This window comes from Dermacentor albipictus, chromosome 7 (genome assembly GCF_038994185.2).
Source record: "Dermacentor albipictus isolate Rhodes 1998 colony chromosome 7, USDA_Dalb.pri_finalv2, whole genome shotgun sequence".
In the NCBI taxonomy this organism is placed as follows: Eukaryota; Metazoa; Arthropoda; class Arachnida; order Ixodida; family Ixodidae; genus Dermacentor; species Dermacentor albipictus.
Genome location: NC_091827.1, coordinates 65,495,225 through 65,517,273, shown reverse-complemented (window position 1 = coordinate 65,517,273; position 22,049 = coordinate 65,495,225). Strand labels below are relative to the sequence as shown.

At 46.9% G+C, this 22,049-nt stretch overlaps 1 protein-coding gene across 8 annotated transcripts in view; it reads left to right on the top strand.

Moving 5' to 3' along the window:
- Atg2 (Autophagy-related 2) overlaps positions 1–22,049 on the top strand; it is a 108,649-nt gene that overhangs the window by 19,681 nt on the left and 66,919 nt on the right. For 5 of the 8 annotated variants that reach the window (XM_065455875.1, XM_065455872.1, XM_065455874.1 and 2 more), the window contains 7 exons: positions 1,949–2,119; positions 3,059–3,179; positions 5,187–5,363; positions 7,054–7,176; positions 7,871–7,903; positions 12,517–12,802; positions 14,151–14,322. In XM_065455875.1, the coding sequence (XP_065311947.1) occupies positions 1,949–2,119; positions 3,059–3,179; positions 5,187–5,363; positions 7,054–7,176; positions 7,871–7,903; positions 12,517–12,802; positions 14,151–14,322 (1,083 nt within the window). The remainder of the gene's footprint in view (positions 1–1,948; positions 2,120–3,058; positions 3,180–5,186; positions 5,364–7,053; positions 7,177–7,870; positions 7,904–12,516; positions 12,803–14,150; positions 14,323–22,049) is intronic. The other 3 variants (XM_065455871.1, XM_065455873.1, XM_065455876.1) reach the window with 3 other exon arrangements.

Sequence of the window (22,049 nt, the reverse complement as noted above, 5' to 3'; positions counted from 1 at the left end):
TTTCTTTTTGTCGCTTTGAGTTTATGTGTAGCACAGACGTGCAGTTATAATTTTTGAGTACTAGTTTGTTTTTGTATTTCCTTCTTTATTCAATACTGCAAACCTTGTACAGGCCCAAGCAGGGTGGGTCAAATGACAACAAAACAATAAACAATAATAACAAAGTTAAAAAAAACAACATCAAAGTGTGGCGAAAGGCAATAAGGAATCATTCCAGTCGGTTACCGTGCGAGGAAAAAATGAAAACTTGAATAAATCTGTTCGCGCAAAATACGGTGTCAGGGAATTAGGATGATGGTGGCGTGTATGCCTTGACGTTGAAAGCGACAGATATGGAGAAGGGTTAATAGCTAGATATTTATTCCAAAGCAAGAAAAGAAATTGCAAACGTACATTTTTTCTTCGTTGTTCAAGACATTGTATACCGTTAATCTGCAATAATTCAGAGGGTGAGTCATACAGGGAAAATTTAGAATAAATAAACCTTACAGCTTTTCTCTACCTTTTCTAGGCGGGTGATATTGTGTTTATTAAATGGGTCCCAGACAACGCATGCATATTCAAGTTTAGGTCTAATTAGTGAATTGTCTACATAGTTTGTTTTACATAGTTCACATTTGCATGTAGAATATAACTTCTTTTATTCAGTGATATGCGCACTCCAAGCACATGTCTGCCGTCAGCATTGCCGATACTGTGATGTTCCGTATAAAGTCGAGAGGTGATAACATCGTCGCTGCACGCCGTATGCTGTATGCGCTAGTGAGAGTGTGCGAGGGTGGGCCGACGATGGCGGCTCAATCTCCTGTGTGCAAGGTAAGAAAGCATGAAGCGAGGAGGTGCAAGGCGCCGGGGGAGGAGGAGGGAGGGTGTGCTACTCCGGAGACAGCTGCGTACGGCATGGCTGCGCAGCCTTTTGGACCCCATCTTGAAAGCGATCTACGATGAGTACAGAGTCTATGTGCACCGAGGGCCAATATCTTCACGTGCGCGCTGGTCTTGCCACTTAGTTCGCATTGAAGGGAGAGGCAGCATTGAAGGGAGAGGCAGCACAAACGTCAATTCGCTCGCTGCTGCTGCCTCGCTTTCTTGCTCCAGCGTGTTGACAGTGAATGTGCACGGTCATCGAGTGAGATGCAGTCATGTTTGCTTGTGCACGTATGACACAATGCTTGTTAATTTAGTTAGCGAATCTGTACGAGTTTAATACAGCTGATGAAACTACTATCCTTATGTCGTATAGCAGTCTACTAATTTGCCATCACAGTCGATGCTTTGTCTTACCGGGACTTTTTTCAACTAAGTTTTGTTTGTTTTTGCAGTTGAGGCTTGATACATTTGATATGACGTTATATGTGGTATCATTATGAGTTAGACTACTCTTTATACGTAGTGCCTTTTTGTAGGTATAGCCTATGCCAAAAATTACAAGTCAAAATACAAGGCAAGGTATCCGTGGACTTCCAACTGACAGTTGGCATTTGAAGTCAGCTCTCGTTCACTCTGCCTGTCCCTTTTCCTAAGTATGTGTTTGTGTGAACACATTCAAGACAAAATGAAAAGTCAAGATTTTATATGCACTTATCTAAGCCCCGTCATTTTCTTCATAGGTTTGCACCCACAGGGAATTTTTTGTTGCCAAGGGGTGGCGTTGCATATCTGGGATGTCTTCCAGACAGTTCCAGGTGCATTTAATCGCTAGGGCCTGATGCTGTCCTCATAGGTGTCTTCATAACTCCCTCCAATATTGGCCAGAATTGGAACACACTCCATTTCTGTATAGGCCTTGTGATAGTAGTTTGAAATAATGAAAACACACTGAGGAAGCCTGAATGGCTTCAATGCTTCGTTGTGGACATGTGGGTGATCAGTCAGTTTGGCAGGATTTTATTTTTACTGTAGACAGCATTGGGATTGTTGTTGATGGCGTGATGGTCGCCGCCCGCAGGAGCCCCAGGAAATGCTGGTGGGCTGTGCTGGGGCTTCACCACCGCTTGCCCCTCCCCACCAAGAACCCCCCCCGCCACTCATCGTGGAGCCCATCCCCATCTGTCAACTAATGGGCCAGCAAGAGATAAAGCTGCAGCTCAAGCAGGATGAGTCGCTTGAAGGCTCCGGCGTGAGTGTTGGCGAAACGTATTCTCGTTTTACTTGGCTGCAATTGCACTGAAAACAAATGCAGGTGTTTTCTAGTTCGTTGTAAGCAGCTATCTGGGAAACTTTTTACAAGCAGTGATTGCGCTTATTAACGTACCATCTCTTAATTAGTGAAATAATTATTACGAATAAGCTTGCAGAGAGCGTAAATTTGGGTGAAACATTTTTATAACTTGTTTCAGGTGCGGGCATTATTTCCTTTATCGCAACCACGCCTTCTTGGAACCATGCCTCGCTGTAGGGCTTGGTTGGAAAGTGCCTTAGCTGTGAAACGAAAAGATAATGCACGGTAACCCCACTTCCCTGCACAGCGAGGGTGTATGGCAGTGCTAACTCGTGCACGACTGATGTCAGTCGGGGTCCTTTTGATATTACAAGTAAAGACATTTGTGGACATCTTTCCTGTAACTTTGGTTTAGTCGCGCATATCCGAGAGAGTGGTCTTGTCAGCGCCCTAGTTTCTTCCTTTGCCGACTTCAAGCACGTTGAACACACAATGTTTGTACAAGTCTCAATGATAGAAGTAGCTCTCTACTGTGATACATGCTCATTGAAAGCCATTCTGTTAAATATTAATGAAATTAGCTTGGTAATTTTTACCCCAAATGCCTCACTGATGCCCATAAAGTTGGCTCCGCTATAGCCACTCTCGGGATGGACAGGAAACAGTCGATTTAAAACAATCCGTATAAAATAGTGTTCCTTTCGTGAAGTCAACTCATCATTGCCGTCAATGTCGCGCTGCCACTGTTGTCGTCATTGTTGCATACAATCGAGTGATGCTGTACATAATTGAAGTAGTTTCGCACGAAATTGGGGGTAGCCAGGCAAGTAATTTGTCTCGGTAAATGACTTCAGACCCAGTAGAATCGCTGATGTTTGCCTCTTCTTCTTTTCTCAGGTCGACATCGAGTTCAGTCTGGGTCAGCTCTCCTTCTTTCTACGCCCAAGGCAGGTTCACTTGCTCCTTCAGATGGCCAAGGGATTCACGAGCCCCAGTGAGTTTGTTGCTCGTGTTGCAAGTGAGTTTTTTTTTTGTCATAGCCCCAGTGAGGTTGTTAGTAATGAAAGTGCTTTCTTTTTTGTCATCGATTGCTGTGAATGTGCAGCATTAGCGAACATTCCGGTCTGTAACTTGTGGCAGTCTATATATGCTCCCGCGTGTGTCGGTGGTGTGTGTTGCTGTGCAACACCCTGCTGCAGTTACCGAGTGCCCCACAATGCTGCGACGGCCTCGGCACACCCCTCGAGTCAAAACCGAAAATGACCCATAATAAAAAAGTACGCAATTATTTGTTGGATGATGCAGGAAATTAAATTTCGCACGATTGTGAATGCACAGCTACTGACGTCAATGTGAAGAAAGAAGAAAATTGTGCAGAAGGCCATCAGTGATAATTGTGAATGTAAGCAAATAGCCAAACGCGTCTAGAAACCTATTCGCTTGCAGTGAGGATATTTAGCCAGCCTTTCTTGTTTCAGTAAGCAATTTCATAGAGAATAGAGGTGTTAGCCACCTGTCTCGCTTTGTACTGTCTCTAGTGGTAGCTTAGGTACGCAGCAAGTGTGCCTCAGAGAACGATAATAGTAAAGTTCGGCGATGAACGTGCCCCACAACTCAGTTGTGCAAGAGCACGTATCCTTTATTTCGGTATATATATCCCAAAAAATATTACCTTTAAATTTTACAGCCCCTTTGCAAGGAATAAGTGGTCGATTCATTGCTGCAAGCGTCTCCATTTAAGTGCAACCAAGTCCACCTGCATTCCTGCCAGTTTTGTGTTGACTCTGTACGCCGATGCAAGGACTGCAAAGGCATTAGTCAGATCCTCGTGTGAAGGCTCTGGAGTACACGGCACATCATCCTAGTTAGAGTCGCTGTTTGGCAGTGGAAGAACTCGCTCAATTGTTCCATCATCAGTCAGTTCGGCACAAGACACTGCACCGTCGACGTCTGCAATGTCTTGAAATGTAATGGTGACAGCACTCGGCACACTGCAGCGTAGCAGGTCATCAGTGATGTCCGCATTTGTGCTTGCTATGGTAGGCAGCAGTTCAGGCTCTTCTTTTGCGGAGTCGGGCTCATTCGGACTGCGACTCGAGATTCGCTCGTAGTCAGACTGCTAGGGCATTAGTTGGCGCCATTTGGTGTGGACCGTCGATTACTTCACGAGAGAGACATCTTGGAGCTAGCAGAGCGCTGTCTGGAACGCAAACCATGCACAAATTAAACAATAAAGCACAGAATGCTGGAATGCAGTCCGGAAGGCAAACAAATGAGAGCGAGCCGTGTGCATTAGTTGCCAGAATAGGATGTGATGATTGCGATGTTGATACGACCTCACAATTCAGGCAAAGCCTCTAAGATTGACATTCACAGTTAAATCTCTGAGGTGCAGTGCTGCGACCAAGGCAAAGCCTCAGGGATCACCATCTAGCAGGTACTCTCCGAGGCCATACTTGATGTCTCGTCAAGGTTGCCAGAGGAGATAATGGCTGCAGAGTTGGCATACGCTACAGTCACAGATGGAGTCCAGATAATCGAATGTAGAATTGTCGGGTGTCCAAAATATCGGTCGTCTATGCACATTAAGTCTATGGGGCCATTGGTGGTGTCGCGAAGCTGTTCGAATTATTGAGCATGTCCAGATCATTGGTGTCCGATTTATTGGTCGGCGACTGTAGACATCTCTGGAAGAGGTCTTCTTCCTGATGATGGCAAACAGTGGGATTCACCACTGTGGCTCTCTAGCTAGCAGCTTTCTACTGCTGGGCTTGAGTCTGTGGGCTCGACTCCCGGGTGCAGTGTCCAATTTCCAATGGTGGCAAAACGCGAAATCCGTAGCCCTCCATTACTGTGTCCTTCATAGCGAGTATGCTCCATAGGGACGCTAAACCCTGCGATTTGATTTGCGATGTAAATGGATCCCGAAGGAAAGCCAGGAGACTCGTACGTGGGAATTCGTGGCCCGATTGTAGGAGCACCTGGATACTGAACTCTTTTTCCCTTCCCGCCCTCTCGTGGACAGCCTCCGGGAATGAAGACCTCTCTGGCAGTCTGAGAGGCCGGCACTACAAGTGTACACCAATGGAGCCGCACCACTACACGATGATCGAGCAGGACCTCCAGCGGCAGCTCCTGAACCAGAAGCCTCGGCCCTCGCGGTCCCTAGGTGCGAACATGGGCTGGTCCACCAGTTCGTCAGGTGAGCAGAGCAGCGGCTCGCCTCGTGCAGCATGCGGCACAGTGTGCTGAAGCGGCAAAGCTATGTGTGGCCTCTGAGATCGCAGACCACAGCTAGCTGCGCCAGCTTGCATAATGCACGGTGTTTCGAAAGATCAGTGCCTACACTTCTTGTGTAATCTGGGCTCTACCTTCAGCTTCGGTATAGCTACGTTCAGGTGCACCACTGTATTATGTATCATGGTCGCCGGAAGCGTCATTGCGTCAAAAGTGGCACCAGGTGACAATGCTTCGTCGCGGCAATCTCACGATTTAGGAGATTTATGTTACTTTGATTTTTCAGAAACCGTGAAATCTCGATATAACGAACTTCAGGGGACTGTCAAATTGTTTGTTACTCTGAAAGGTCATTATACTGAAAAGCCCCAAAATGAACCATCTTGCCCATCGACCCATCAGTTTATCAGTTGTCACCGTATGAGCTATCCCCCAAAATGTTGCTGTTGGTGCTTGGCCCGCACTGCTGCTATAGAATCCACTGCCGCGGATGACCGAAACTCCATATAGAAAGAATGGTGTGTGCAAAAGAGACGCTGACTCCAAGAAAGCCACCAACAAAGAGGACGCTCCATGTTGCCTCCCAAAGTGCAATGTTTCTTTCTGTTTGTTTTTCACATTGCTTGCTGCGAACACTGCAACTGTCTCGTTGGAGGTGGACACCTGAGCTATTCCAAAGTGCTAGCACATGTAAACGACACAGTCCAGACATTGCAACCATGTGGCATTCCCGACTGCGTGACATCCCTGTGAGTAAGGAGGTCACATTCCACTGCCCGCGTGAAAGGAGGAAGAGACGTGCTTCCCTTCCTAGGCGACGCTTGTTCTGGGCGGAGCATGCGCTCGCAAAACCTGATGCATCATTGCCTCTGCAATAATAATAAAAAAAAGTTCCCTCCCACGTTTTTTTTTTCTCTGGTGCCGGCTTGGGTTTTCCAAACCTGAGTGGGTGTGTGGGGATGGCATGGCATCATGCGCGCGCTGTCTCACGGCACGTTTAGTACTGGAGGTTGCATAATCTTGAGTTTTTGAAGACTCGGTGAAGCGAGCGAGAGGCAGACAAAGCGTTCGCTCACTGCTGCCGGCGCTTGTCATGATAGCGTCATCCCGCCGTGGGAGACACTATCAGCCGTTGTGGTGGAGTGAACGCGAAAGCCTGGCTTCGCTTTGTGCCGCCGATGTGAATATATCGTCCAGACAGCATGAAACTATCTGTTTTTGCCGACTCTCAAATGCAACATGGTCTTTTTTTGTCATTCAAATTTTCTTTTTTCAATTGGCCGATAATTCGGAAAATATTGTGGGCCCCTTCCGTGTAAAAAAATTCCGTGTATCAGCCGCTATGTGTATCTGCATAAAATGTCGGATTTCAATACTAATGTAATTTCTATATAACAAAGCAAGTTGATAATTTTACCGACCGTTATATCAAGGTTCAACTGTATTCGGTTGTTTCAAATATTGAAATTCAAGCCAAAGCAAATATCAAGTAGCATCGTATGGGCAAATTTTGAATATTCACGCACGTGCCTAGCAATTGGAGACTGCTGGCACAGGCTGTTGCCCTGCAGCGGACGCATGACTGATGGTGGTGATGAAGGCCTTACACATGTAGGGATAAGACTCCTTTCTTTCTCTCTCTGTTGCCTTGGCAGTCTGTCTGTCTGAGCCGGAGGACGAGTACATGCCGATGACGAATCAGCGTGCCTTCTACGAGAGTGGCAGCGTCGCCTCCTCGGACATGGACTCCTCTGTCACAAGTAGCATTCACAGTTCCTGTGAGTTTTTAAAAGGCCTAGCTGGTGTGGCTGCACTCTATGTGGTGGTGGTGGCGATAGTGTCGGAACTATACCCCGTTTCACACTAGCCGTGAAACGCTGCATAAGCTATGCAAGCAGTGCGGTGGCCTCACTTTTGTGCATTTCACAGTGCAGTTGTTTTATACCTGTGAGGCTCTACAGGATAGCTACTTCATACATTACATTTCGGCCGGGAGCCCAAGCAGTGGGCCGTACTTGCTGGCCACAAAAATGGGAAGTCGGCTGACGCGTTCAGCCATTGATCGCTTCCCCCGCATATGCTATATATGCATGATCATACTCGAAAAGTGCTTGTTCAAATTGTTGGTGATCGTGCGCGTTAACGTGACAAAGCGCACGTGGGGTCCTGCTACTTTACAGAGAGGTTACGTGAATGTGGTGTAAAGCATAGAGGGGAAAACGCACCAACTAGTGATGATGATCCCTGTTGTAGGGCACACAACATACACTTATTTACATCCTAAATAATGTAAGCAAACGTAAACAATGTGCTTGGTAGAAAGTTTACACTTACGTTTTCCCCCTAATCTCCTCATAAGGCATTGTGAAGCTCTCTGTACTAACTTCTTTCCATCTCCTTCGTGCGAACCTAATTAACTCTTGTGTGTGTCAACCACATTTCTGGTTTTCTTTTTTCCTTTTCTCTGGCCAGACTCAAAGCCGAGAAAGAGGTCAAAAGGAAAAAGTGAGTAGGAGCCTACGTTTCGCTCGGCTTGCTTGACTGACCAACCTAATCCTACACGACATGCGTTGTGGGCATGTTTTGGCCGCTCTTCAAGCATTCACAGGTTTCAAGTCGTTGCGTGCTGACAAAGTTCTTTTGCATGCTAACGTAGTTTGTTACTAACAGACGCGTAACTTTTTTGCATACTAACAATGTCTCTTCTCCTAATAAAAAATAATGTGGAACCTATCTCGTGATGAACGTTAATGTTAATGTGATTAGCAAGCAAGCAATGTACTGCCACACCGTATTGTCACCACCAGAATGCATTGTTTATTAGGAATGCGCTGCAGCTAGGCTCTTCTTGTTTGCCTATACAGACACTGCGTCATCTGGTGGTGCGCCGGTGCATACGAATGCCAAGAAACACGCCACGCATGCGGTGCTACTGGGCCTCTCTCTCTCCCTCTCTTCAATGATGATGATGGTTTATTGGCATTTTGTTCGAACCTGAGCGGTTTTAAGCAGACCTAGTCTGCCCGAGCTTATCAAGCATTAACTACACGCACAGCTGTCTAGCCCCTATCTCTCTTTGATCTTATCTCTTTCTCAAAGCTTCTACAGTTAAACCTGGATGTAACGAACCTATATGTAACGAATTCCTGGATTTAACGAAGTTTTTGAATTCCCCAACGCTGCCCCCATTGAAGCCCATGTATTTTCGACCTTGATGTAACGAACGCGTTGCGGCGGTTAGCCTTGATGTAACGAACTCCCAAAGCTGATCAGTCATTACTTTTTGCACTTTTAAGGAAAATTCGGCCGAAGAAATGCTCTAGATTATTGAATATTGATATTGTAAGGAGCCAGCAGCTACGCGAACGCCAGGGATTGCCGTGACCGAGCAAAGTTAGCGATGATGATGATGATGGCGGCAACTAGCGCCGCTCCGTGCCTAACGTAGCAGTCTTTTCAGGCTTTGCTTGTCTAGCGTGACGCCAGGTGGCATTGGTATCGGCAGCTGATTTCTCTTTCAGATTTATTTTGTTTCGTATAGATTTGAGGACAAACATTCTTATTTAGTGATTTTTATTTGTTTCAACGGCTTAGACGCACTTATGTGTAAGAATTCACTTGAAAAGCAACGCTGATAGCCGGTTCTTTCATTGCCAGGGCGCGGGAAGGGAGAGGGACGATGACGAGCGACACTCCATGACGAACGACATGCGTCACTTTTTTTTCTTTCTCTATGGATGCGTTGCATTCGCCATTTTGAGTGTTGTCCTGCGTTCTGCACGTGTGCGTGTGTCAACTGTGCCCTGGTACTGGTTTGTCCGACTTGTTTTGGAGGTGCTAGGCCTGCCTGTCGGCGTGTAGTCGTGCGTCTCCGCTTCTAACTACGTCGTCGGTTGGTCGTGATGAGTTCTGCTGCCAGAAAACGAAAAGTTCTGTCTTTTGAAGACAAACTCGCAATTTTAAATGCTGTCTCCGCGGGCGAGAAGAAGAAGGACGTTGCCGCCCGTTTCAGCATTCCAGCGAGCACATTATCAACGATTTTGAGTGCGGAACACAGCATCAGAAACGCAGTGGAGTCGGGAACAAGCTCGAAGAAAAAAAGACTGAAGCTGTCCACATACACTGATGTGGACAAGGCAGTGTTCACATGGTTTTTGGACACGAGAGCCAGAAATGTACCCATAAGTGGTGCGATCTTGCAACAGAAGGCAAAGGATTTTGCGTGTATCTTGGGCCATGATGATTTCAAGGCAAGCAACGGGTGGCTGCAGGGATTTAAGAGCCGGCATGGTGTCGTCGGAAGAGTAATCAGCGGCGAATCTGCCTCCGCAGACAGCGATGCTGCTGCTTCGTGGGTGGCTGACGAGCTGCCTGGAATCCTGAGTCGCTTCGAGGCGGCTGATGTCTACAATGCCGACGAGACGGCTCTATTTTATCAGATGCTTCCGGGCCGCACGCTAGTGTTAAAAGGCGATGACTGCCGCGGTGGAAAGCAGAGCAAGCTCCGCATAACGATTCTGCTGTGTGCCAACCTCGACGGCACAGACAAGCGAGTCCCGCTAGTCGTCGGCAAAAGTGCCCGTCCCAGGTGTTTTAAGGGGACGAAGCGTATGCCTGTGAAGTATGTGGCGAATTCCAAAGCTTGGATGACTCGGCCAATATTTTCTGAGTGGTTGAAGGAATTTAACCAGGACGTCAAGCGGCAAGGCCGTCAAGTTTGCCTACTGCTGGACAATTGCTCGGCGCACCACGTCGAGGGCCTGCAGCTGTCGAACATCGAACTGCATTACTTCCCGGCCAACTGCACGTCTCTAATACAGCCCCTGGACGAAGGGGTCATTAACAGTTTTAAATGCTGTTACCGGCGCCGACTAATCCAGAAGATACTTCTCGACATCCGTCTGGAATGGGAGATGAAGATCGACATTTATCAAGCAGTCGAGATGCTTGCTGCCTCCTGGCAAGAGGTCAGGGCAGAAGTTATCGCGAATTGCTTTTTAAAGGCCGGAATAGCCAAAAACGCACGGGCTGGTGCCGACGAGGAAGAGGAGGAAGACCTTTCTACTCCGTCCGATGTGGCCGAAGCGTGGAACGAGCTATGCACTAACGGTGGTGTACCCGACGACGTTGAACTGACTGACTTTTTGTTTGCCGACAACGCCGCCGTGGCTACAGAAGAAATGTCTGATGCAGCAGTAGCTGAAAGCGTGCAAAATCCCGATGGCGGTGATGATGGTGCCTGTGAGGCAGATCCGTGTGACATGCCTTCTGCAAAGGAGGTGATGAACGCAATGGACGTTATGCGCCGTTTCGTCGGCTCGCTCGACGATGAAGGAGCTCTACACGATTTAGCTTCTTTGGAGCGGCGTGTTGTGCCGTCACTTGTGCCGAAGAAGCAAGCGCAAATTACGCAGTTTTTTGGTGTAAAATAATGGCTTGAAGGGTGAGTTCACCTTCGCGGATATATTGAGCTATTTGGTTTCGTTTCTGCATCATTCGTACGAGCCTTCACGCGAAACCTGCATGTAACGAAAACCTGCATGTAACGAAAAATTGCGAGCTTTTGTCAACTTCGTTATATCCAGGTTTAACTGTATATCTACATTGTACAGTTACTTACGCCTGTAACGGATCCAGTCCTATCGATCTCTTCCTTTTGCTTTTTCTCCACAGATAATTCAAACGTTCTTGCTTATGTCGACTGCTGACCAGTTAATTAATGTGTCACTCTGGACACGCTGTGCTATCCATCGTCAATATCGGGAAATCCCTGTGTGGCCTCTATTATGCATCAGCTTGCTTGTTCTTTCATGCAGGGGTAGTGCATACTCAGTGACACATACTGAGTCACCCAAATTGGCGTGAAAGAGGTTCAGTACGGTGCAGTGCATTTGCACATTTTTTTTTCTTTATTGAACAGCAGCGCGTACCTGGCACCTTGAAGGCGCAGCGTGCTGAAGCGTGTGGCTGTTGCGTTGGAAGAGCCTGCGTAGCGCATATTTCATTTTGCCCACCGGAAAATTTTAAATGCGTTCACTTTTATTGTCAAGAGCAGGGAAAAGGGTTAGAGGCATAGATACCAAAAAAGTGCTGGAAGTATCCTAAGAATGCTGATCACATTAACAAGGTATGCACATGTCTCTACCTCATTTCAATAAAAAATAGTTATCTTCAGCTTGCAGTATTTTTAAGCAGCGCTGTGGGAATAACCACATGCATGAGGAACGTCTAGCTTGCCTGTTCTGTCGACGTAGCTCAGGGCATGTCATAGGTCGCTCTTTACTTTACCAGTGTAGCACAGGTATATCTGCATGTTGCCACGAGTGCAGACTTAGTGCAGAACATGCCTGCACTTGAGACGATACTTGCAGGGGGCTATGGCAACTTCAAGTGCAAGAGGTGCGTCAGCAGGGAGAATTGTGAGCAACTTGCCAGTGCCGTATACCACATGCAAATGTTGGTATTATGCACAACCTTTGGTCAAAGCAACTTGCCAAACCGGCACCAGTTTTCGAAACTTTAAAGACTAGTGAAAATGTGGTGACCTTTTCCGTTTCCTGCCGCATGGCCCAGGTGAACTGTCGCATGCCACCAAACGGCAGACAGCATAGAGGGATTACATGTGGCACGGCCTCAGAGATTGGCAGTGTGCATGTGATCACCGAGGCCATGCTGTGGTGGCATGTGCTAGCATTTGGTCTGCAGTAGTGGAAGGCACTGGAATAGGATTTTGCATGGTGTGGCACTTTAAAGAACCTGCACGGTAGTCTAGACGTGGTCAGTAAATGCAACAAATTATGGTAGGTCGGCATTTCTGCTCAAGAGTTCCTGCGAAAGCTTGCGAGAGTGAGGCCTCACAGAGAAGCATCTTCAGTCACTCCTCAATTTGAAGTTTTATACCACCATTAAAAGTGGATCGTTTAACGAGTGAAGAGATTGCACACTTCATTGCAAATAGCGCACGAAAGGAAGGCAATTGTTCATGCAGGCAAGCTCCCGCTAGGTGCACTCACCTGTTTGAAAAACTTAGTGATCAGAGTGGCCGTGACGAGCCACATCCTGCCGACTTTCCTCTCTAATTCTTGGTGCACTTTGTAATACATGCAAATGCATTGCAGGGCGGTCATCTCAAGGCTATCTGGACGACGTACTCGTCGAGTCAACCCACTTCCGGGTGCACTGCAGCGCAGTGTGTGTAGTGATCCTCCATGAAGATTTTGCGGGTGTGGCGAGTGGCAATTGGCACCGGGTCCCCAACCCAGCATCACGCCTGTCACCCAAGGCGGTGGCCATGATGCATTCGCAGGCCGAGACTTTCTTTCGGGGCATCGCGGGACAGAACCTGCGGGACCTCAAAGCCATTCACAGCCACTTGCCCAAGATCTGTCGGTCGGATCACCTGTGGTGAGTGGTGTTCCCAGTTTCTTGTGCTGCTACCTGGAGGGAAGTCTGGCGCCAATAAAGGGATACGAAAAAAGGCTGCCATGTTCAAGCGTCTTAGTAACCCGCTGTGCTATTTAGTGGCTATGGCGTTGCTTTGCTAAGCTCGAGGTTCCATGTTGAATCCCAGCCATAGCAGCCACATTTCAAAGGGAACGGAATGCAGAAATGCTTGTGTACTTAGATATAGGTACAAATCGTGTATACGAAAAACAAAATTAGACTGATTGATGATGATATTGAAATTAGACTCCCCAGTTGGTCAAAATTAATGTGGCATCTCTTACTATGGCATGCCTCATAATCAGAGCATGATTCCAGCACATAAATCCACAGCATTTTATTAATATTCTCCAAATAGTTTGTGGGGTTCTCACCCGTGCTCTTGGGACAAAGGAACGACAACATAGTAGCTCAAACAATCACAAGGGCATTTATTGCAGACTTTCATAGACTAAGGCCTGCTAGCAGAGTTGCTATCCGCAAAACATGCCGATGGGTGCGCGACAAATCGCGGAAGCCCGACTCACCGCGACCGGATAATGAGCGAATATGTTTGCCCCCTGCTGGACGCCAACGCCTGGTCGTTCGTGCATACGGTCATGCGAACAGTGGCACGTTAGAACGATCGTGTTTGTCCTTTCGGGGGAAAGTCTCACGAGACGGTAAGACGGTCTCGCAGAAGCATGGATCGGCGCACGCACCGGATGTCAGCGCCGAACATCCGTGCTGCTTGCCGATCCCAAACCAAAGAGAAAGAGCCTTCTGTTTTCCGCCCCCAAATAACCCCGCTGTTAGGTGGCGTTAGCAGAGCTGCACTTGCGCCATCTCGCAATGCGCTTCAATCACACCGACTGCCACGGGCACCAGGCCAAGCGGCAAAGCCAGATTACAGGAGGCTAGAGCTATGCAGAAAAACAACATATCAGGGGACGCGTAAGAGTCACGCATCCCCACCAAGTTGTAATCAAGTCCCACTCATTAGTTCCAAGTGCTCACTGTCGGCGTAGTCTAGTGTAGAACAGTGTCCAATTACCACTGTCCTTCATGCTCATGTTGCCTAGTGATAGTTTCACACAATGGAAGAAATGGCCCCGCATGCTCGCGAAATGTTGCGAGGCAAAAGCAAGAGGTGCAGAAGTTGCAGGCAAAGTTGCGCATTCCTCTTACACGGAAAGGTACAGCATCTGGGCCTCCCTTGGAGCCCAGTTTGAAAACTTGCGAAGCAGAGAAAGCCCTTCAATGGTCACGAAGACCAGTGCTCTGAGACTTGACCCAACATCCACTGGTGTTTCCTGCCCCTTTGTTGCAGGATTAACGGAACACCCGTGACACTAGAAGGCACGCAGGGGTCATCGTCGTCGCAGTGGTCACTCAGCTTTCAACTCTCTGTGGTCGAGATGGAGGTGGCCGAGTGCCTATTCAATCGTAGGTCGAACATCGAAGGGGACACTGGGTCGCTACAGGATGCCGACGTCACTGATGTACGTAGCATCACTTGATCAATGGTTATGTCCCATGCATTGCCAAAGTGTGGTCTTCTTTCTATGTGTTTAACATAGGAGTACCAGTATTTCTGAATCTAATGTTAGAAATATATTATTGACTGCAGGGGACTTCATGCAAAAAAAGAAAGAAAGGTGCAAGCACAGGAAGGGGAGAGGCACAAATGCTTGTGTTCCCCTTCAACCATGTCGTATCAGTGTGCCTTTACCTTTGTTCATGTCCTTAGAGCTGTGCCCGCCCGAACATGTACAAACAACTACTTGATGTCTCCTTTAATTCTCAGTACGGTGTGTACGTCATTTTTCGTACACTAATTCCTCTCATCATACATAAAAGACAACTAACCCAACACTTAGTCCTTCCCAATTGTAGAGCAGGACTTTTGTCTAGTAGATGTGGAGAGGTTTATCTAAGTGACATGCCTCTATCCTGCTAGTACTCTCCTGCAGGGAAGGTTAGCGCATTTGAGCTGCTAGGGCTGTGGATGAGGCAACATGGAATGAACGAAATAAGGACGTCTCTTTACACTTAATAGGTAGGGGAATGCAAATACTAAATGCCATATAGACTCGTGTTAAGGGCCCCACCTCCAACCCGGCAGCCCAAAATTTGTAGAGAAAAAAAATTCCATCTTAGAAGCCCTCTTAGAGGGCTTCTAAGATGGAAAAAGCCATCTTAGAAGCCCTTCCATCTGCCCCCTACTAGATGGCAAGACCTGTGCTTTGACCTCTGATGCAATGGTATATTCAGGAATCCGGGTGGTGCAGTAGTTGCCGGCTGCACCAGCACCTTTTTGACCAAAAGGTTTCGTCCTATGTAAGGGCCGCGCCTCATCGAAATTTAGAGAAAAAATGTGCAGCCCTTAGAAAAGTCGATACAGAAGTGGTAGGTTTCGAATTGAATATTGTATAGAATATCAATATATCTAACAAACCCTATACGCGGCGTGCACGCCGATGGCCGCGCCACTGGTGGCGGCCTTGCGCAGAACGCATGGGAGAGGAGCGAGCCGCGCGCCGTAGCACGCCGTAGTTTGTTGCGTCGCTGATAGTGCTTCTCCGCCTTATTTGTGTTTTCAGAGCAAAATAGGCAACACCCTTCGCATGTGTGGGATGGCCAAAGCTTCCGAAGAATGTCGAAGAAAAATTGTTGCAGGGTGGGGGGCTCAAATACCGGCGAAAACGTGCCGGCGATACGGTTCCAGTTATTCCCCGCAAAGCCTCATCAGCAGGAGCAACGGTGGCAATGGATCGTCGCTTCGGCGAGAAATTTCTTGTTCTCATCCTTTCCTTTGTCGCTTCGGTGTTTTTTCTTTTTCATTTTTATTTTTTACTCGATTGTAGTTAGACGCGTAAGCGACGAAGTTCGTCTGCAGTGCAACATGCGGTTTAAAGGCATTTCGCTAAAGTTCGGAATGCCGTTTGCCGCTTATATTGTTTTCCGCTTCTTTACCGCGTTGGGCTAGCTAGGCAGCACGACGGCACGAGCGCATTGTATTGTATGTTAAAGCTACAGAAGTTTGCAAGAACTGAAATTGTTAGTTTTATGTGGCTCGGTAAATCCTCGCACCAGCTGTCACGCACTTCATGTTTTTACATCGATTTTATGCGTGGCTTCGCACATGTTTAACTGTTGCTAGTTGCTTCATGCATAACTCTTGATTCTTTTAAGCTGCGAGGTTTTCACCCTGCCTCGTTTGTAAAGGGTATAAATCACGCTGTGTCTTATCGGAATTACACCAAGCAAGTGCTTCTTTAACAGCTTTATTCATTTCGCCCGAAGGCATCTTAAATATTCTGGTTTTTTGGGAAATGTGTTTAGAAAATAGGTAGCTCAGGGCGAGAATTGCTAATAGTTCCTGCATATGGTATTTTTGTTACATTTTTCGCTGAATAGTTCGCGTCACGTTTGGTAAGTCATCACACCTTGATGCTTTCTGAGCAGACTTAACACGCCGAGTGATTTGTTTGTTTCACAACGTAGTCGCTTCTTGCAAGTGAATTTTGTACTCAACTGAATTATTTCTTATTATGCTTACGCCGCATAGGACTAAATCCGGCCTTGCCGCCAGCGCTGGATCTAATTTGACTGGCGCTGCTCTGCCTTTAAATATATCATGTGGCACCTCTCTCTAGTAACATTTAAAAAAAAACTACTGCAAAGTTAGTCAGACTATAGCTTTGTACGTTTCCAAGCAGCTCCCTTAGGGAATTTAAAATTGCAAAAACTGCAGCGCGAACGGCATTCATCGGCGGTACAACGCTAACACGCGCTTTTATTAACCCGTGCATTTGGTGGCTTCGTTGACTATATAGTCTACGCGTTTCTATCAATAAATTCGCAATTATTCTTCTTCAGGCGACTTTCACTACACTTATTCGGCGGCGTCACATGTATTCATCGGCAGAATAATCACAACGGCATATGCAGACATCGCACCGTGCGGATTTGTTATCTAAGTCTGCACTAACGACGGGTGCTTATTACTGAGGTACAGAAGCAGCATTACGGCAAGGGTAGAATTTAAAAAAAGAAAACACGGTCGAGACATCGCATTAGTCAACAAAATTTGTCGGCAAGTTTGTCGGCAAGAGCTCCACTTCATGTAAATGGTCTTCATGGCGTTTGTCTGCGGGACGCACCTGGCGCGTATGTGGACCATGTCGCCCCAAACACCGGTAACATCTTGTTCATACCCGCTCCCACAGAGGTCTGCGTCTTCCCTACAGCTGTCACCGCAGAAGAAGCAGTCTGGCGCCCGAATAAAGGACAAATCGCAGCCGCGAACTTCAGTCACCCTTGCTGCAAAGCGTTGTCGTCTGCTACTGCTCCCACGCGTATTGTTGGAAGCGCCCGCTAGGTGGCTATCAGTGGCGGCGGCGTGCACGCCGATGGCCGCGCCACTGGTGGCGGCCTTGCGCAGAACGCATGGGAGAGGAGCGAGCCGCGCGCCGTAGCACGCCGTAGTTTGTTGCGTCGCTGATAGTGCTTCTCCGCCTTATTTGTGTTTTCAGAGCAAAATGGGCAACACCCTTCGCATGTGTGGGATGGCCAAAGCTTCCGAAGAATGTCGAAGAAAAATTGTTGCAGGGTGGGGGGCTCAAATACCGGCGAAAACGTGCCGGCGATACGGTTCCAATTATTCCCCGCAAAGCCTCATCAGCAGGAGCAACGGTGGCAATGGATCGTCGCTTCGGCGCGAAATTTCTTGTTCTCATCCTTTCCTTTGTCGCTTCGGTGTTCTTTCTTTTTTATTATTATTTTTACTCGATTGTAGTTAGACGCGTAAGCGACGAAGTTCGTCTGCAGTGCAACATGCGGTTTAAAGGCATTTCGCTAAAGTTCGGAATGCCGTTTGCCGCTTATATTGTTTTCCGCTTCTTTACCGCGTTGGGCTAGCTAGGCAGCACGACTGCACGAGCGCATTGTATTGTATGTTAAAGCTACAGAAGTTTGCAAGAACTGAAATTGTTAGTTTTATGTGGCTCGGTAAATCCTCGCACCAGCTGTCACGCACTTCATGTTTTTACATCGATTTTATGCGTGGCTTCGCAGATGTTTAACTGTTGCTAGTTGCTTCATGCATAACTCTTGATTCTTTTAAGCTGCGAGGTTTTCACCCTGCCTCGTTTGTAAAGGGTATAAATCACGCTGTGTCTTATCGGAATGACACCAAGCAAGTGCTTCTTTAACAGCTTTATTCATTTCGCCCGAGGGCATCTTAAATATTCTGGTTTTTTGGGAAATGTGTTTAGAAAATAGGTAGCTCAGGGCGAGAATTGCTAATAGTTCCTGCATATGGTATTTTTGTTACATTTTTCGCTGAATAGTTCGCGTCACGTTTGGTAAGTCATCACACCTTGATGCTTTCTGAGCAGACTTAACACGCCGAGTGATTTGTTTGTTTCACAACGTAGTCGCTTCTTGCAAGTGAGTTTTGTACTCAACTGAATTATTTCTTATTATGCTTACGCCGCATAGGACTAAATCCGGCCTTGCCGCCAGCGCTGGATCTTATTTGACTGGCGCTGCTCTGCCTTTAAATATATCATGTGGCACCTCTCTCTAGTAACATTTAAAAAAAACTACTGCAAAGTTAGTCAGACTATAGCTTTGTACGTTTCCAAGCAGCTCCCTTAGGGAATTTAAAATTGCAAAAACTGCAGCGCGAACGGCAGTTCATCGGCGGTACAGCGCTAACACGCGCTTTTATTAACCCCTGCGTTTGGTGGCTTCGTTGACTATATAGTGTACGCGTTTCTATCAATAAATTCGCAATTATTCTTCTTCAGGCGACTTTCACTACACTTATTCGGCGGCGTCACATGTATTCATCGGCAGAATAATCACAACGGCATATGCAGACATCGCACCGTGCGCATTTGTTATCTAAGTCTGCACTAACGACGGGTGCTTATTACTGAGGTACAGAAGCAGCATTACGGCAAGGGTAGAATTTAAAAAAGAAAACACGGTCGAGACATCGCATTAGTCAACAAAATTTGCCGGCAAGTTTGTCGGCAAGAGCTCCACTTCATGTAAATGGTCTTCATGGCGTTTGTCTGCGGGACGCACCTGGCGCGTATGTGTTCCATGTTGCCCCAAACACCGGTAACATCTTGTTCATAGCCGCTCCCACAGAGGTCTGCGTCTTCCCTACAGCTGTCACCGCAGAAGAAGCAGTCTGGCGCCCGAATAAAGGACAAATCGCAGCCGCGAACTTCAGTCACCCTTGCTGCAAAGCGTTGTCGTCTGCTACTGCTCCCACGCGTATTGTTGGAAGCGCCCGCTAGGTGGCTATCAGTGGCGCCTCTATAGGCGATGCACGCGGCCTATACTTGCAAACTTACGAAAAGAAACCATTGTATGCCTATGAATGGCATCGGAAGCAGGGGGCCACCATGCAGTGTTTCGCAAACGTGGAGTCCAGGAACAGCAGTCATCTAGTACATTTGCTTTTGTTGGCAAGGTAGTTCGTTGGCTTTCTGAGGGTTCTGCGACTGTTGTTCACAGATCTGCGTTGATTCGGTATCAAACCATAACTTTATGCAGTCGCCGACGGATTTTCCAGACTGCAAAAATTCGGACTTGATGGATATTCTGGACTTCAGAAATACATTGGCAGGGTTCCCGTATAGCTAATGCATTTCTGGAACGCAATTTTTCAAACAAATTTAGGCCCCAAAGTTCGATTTTTCTAACTAAATCGCTCGTTCGGAGCCACGCTACCCAATCGTGGGCGCTGCCATCTTGGATTTTCCACTGGCTTGGCCAGGCTTGGCATCCAGTGGCCCGCTCGATGGCTTCAAAGATTGGCAGGCACATGCTTTCAATAGAGCGCGCAACATAGAGTTATGATAACTCTATGGCGGGCTACATCATATCATCTTGGAGGCCATACTTGCTCTTCCTTGGCTGACAAAACGCTCCAGGGGATGGCACTTTTTCTTGTTTCTTTCTTTTTTCAGTCTGCACAGTTGTCGTAATCACTTAATTTATTTATTTATTTAATTATTATTTATTAGTTACCTGCATCGCCCCGTAGGGCATTACAGCAGGGAGGTTACAAACTTGAATCAATACATCAATAAATTAGTTCAATGCGTGGTAAAAAGCATCATTTTCTGTAATATATACAATGGTCGATGGCAAACTGTTCCAATCGCGAACAGTTCTAACAAAAAAAGAATAACGGAAGACGTCACCCCTACAAGAAAATTCCCTGACCTTCAAACAGTGGTCAAGTCGCCTAGATATATAGTGTGGTGCCTGGATATATTTTTCGCGGTTTATGCCTGTTTTAGAATAATAAATATCGTGGAAAAATTTTAATCTAATATGCTTTCTACGATCCTTCAGCTCTTGCCATTTAAGTTTAAGTTTGCTTTCTGTCATGCCAAGCTGCCGGCTATAATTACCAAGAACAAATCTAACTGCCCTATTCTGGATTTTTTCTAATTTGTTTATAAGCTCAGATGTGTGTGGGTCCCAACAAACACATCCATATTCAAGTATTGAACGTACATGACTAAAGTACAACTGCGTCTTCAAGTTGCTCGGTAAATGACTAAAATTGCACCGCAAGAATCCCAAAACTGATGCTGCCTTATTTCCAATATAGTTAACATGCTTGTTCCATCGTAAATCAGAAGTAAAAAACACACCTAGATATTTAAATTCCTTGCTTACTTTTAGAGTTGAATCATGAATTCTATACCTATAGGGATGATTAGCTCGTTTTCTTGTAAAGGTGACGTGAACAGTCTTATTTATATTTAATGACATATCCCAACGCACACACCAGTCTGCGATAGTGTTTAGGTCAACTTGCAGGATTTGTGAATCGGAAATCGGGAATCATTTATATTTTTCCTGTGCTATTTGCAGGTGGTGTCTGTAAAAGACGTTGTTGCATCTTTGTGTGTGTTTGTGCGGCTTCGCACTTAATTGACCGGCACCCCCTTGTGTGCCTTCATGAGAGCCAAGTGTTGCGCTGAAACGTGGCTCATTTCTTCTATCGCCATGGCAGTCTCGGGCAACGAAGATCACCAACGTGGTCATGCTCTTTCAGACAGTATACGAAGACAACGTCACTCTTGCACAAATCCAAGCAAATCTGATCACCTCCAAGCAGGGCATTAGAGATTTTTTTAAAGCCGCTGTACACTTAACAAATGTTATTTTTTGGGATTAACGAGTTTTTCGGACTGTTTCTCGGTCCCTGCAAGGTCTGTAAAATCGGTTGGCGACTGTATGCCAACACCTGACAATGCAGCTCCGATTAGGCCCAACGGGCTAGACAGTGTGGCCAGTAGTGTGGCCTTGACGAAAACTCGCCTCCAGCTGATGTGGTGGCGTACCACAACCTGCCGTGGAAAGCTTGTTGCTAATACTCTTACGGGCTAGCTCATGCTGATCGATTGCGAGATCCCACATACGTGTTAGATTAACAGCCATTGAAGTGGTATTTGGGCCTGCGGTCGACCAGCCGGCAACTACTGCGACCATGTGTTCCAAGTTTGTCCGTGTTCACATGTGCACAGAAAGCTATGAACTGCATGAATCTGCGTGCGTGAACAGTGAACTCAGTGGCTGATCGGCCAGATAGACCTGCTTCCATGCTTTCCATATGCATGCTGCTTTTGTTGTTCCTTCCATCCGTGTAGCGTTAATTGTTTCAGGCAGTTGATGCGGTTGACCTGGTCAAACCTTGTACTAACAGAGACTGCGTGTCGCGGGAATGCTGCATGTGTCAAGGCACCGACCTCAGCTGCTGGGTCACTCGCCGAATATACCGAATATTTGAAAGACCGAGTATTAGAGGTATTGAATACTGGAAATTGGATTCGTTCATTGAATTATTCTCATGGTCTATTCGAAATAGAATACAAACGAGTATTCGCATGCCCCTATTGAATAGTCAACCACTGCTCATAGAAATGGGCTCTGAGCATTCAAGCAATTATGAACCCCTCCTCCCCTTGCATCCACTTGATTGCATTACAGCTCCCTCGCTCCCCTTTCCTCTTGCTCACATGGGAAAGATCGCACATCAATCCACCATCCTTTTTGGCTTGCCTTTCGCTCGCACCCACCGCGCGTGGGGCGCAATAGGATCCTATAGCACTTGGACTTTATATGGCACATGACACTGCTTTGCTTCGGTGGTTGTTCTTCACAAGTAGGCGCTACTAATTCAGTCATT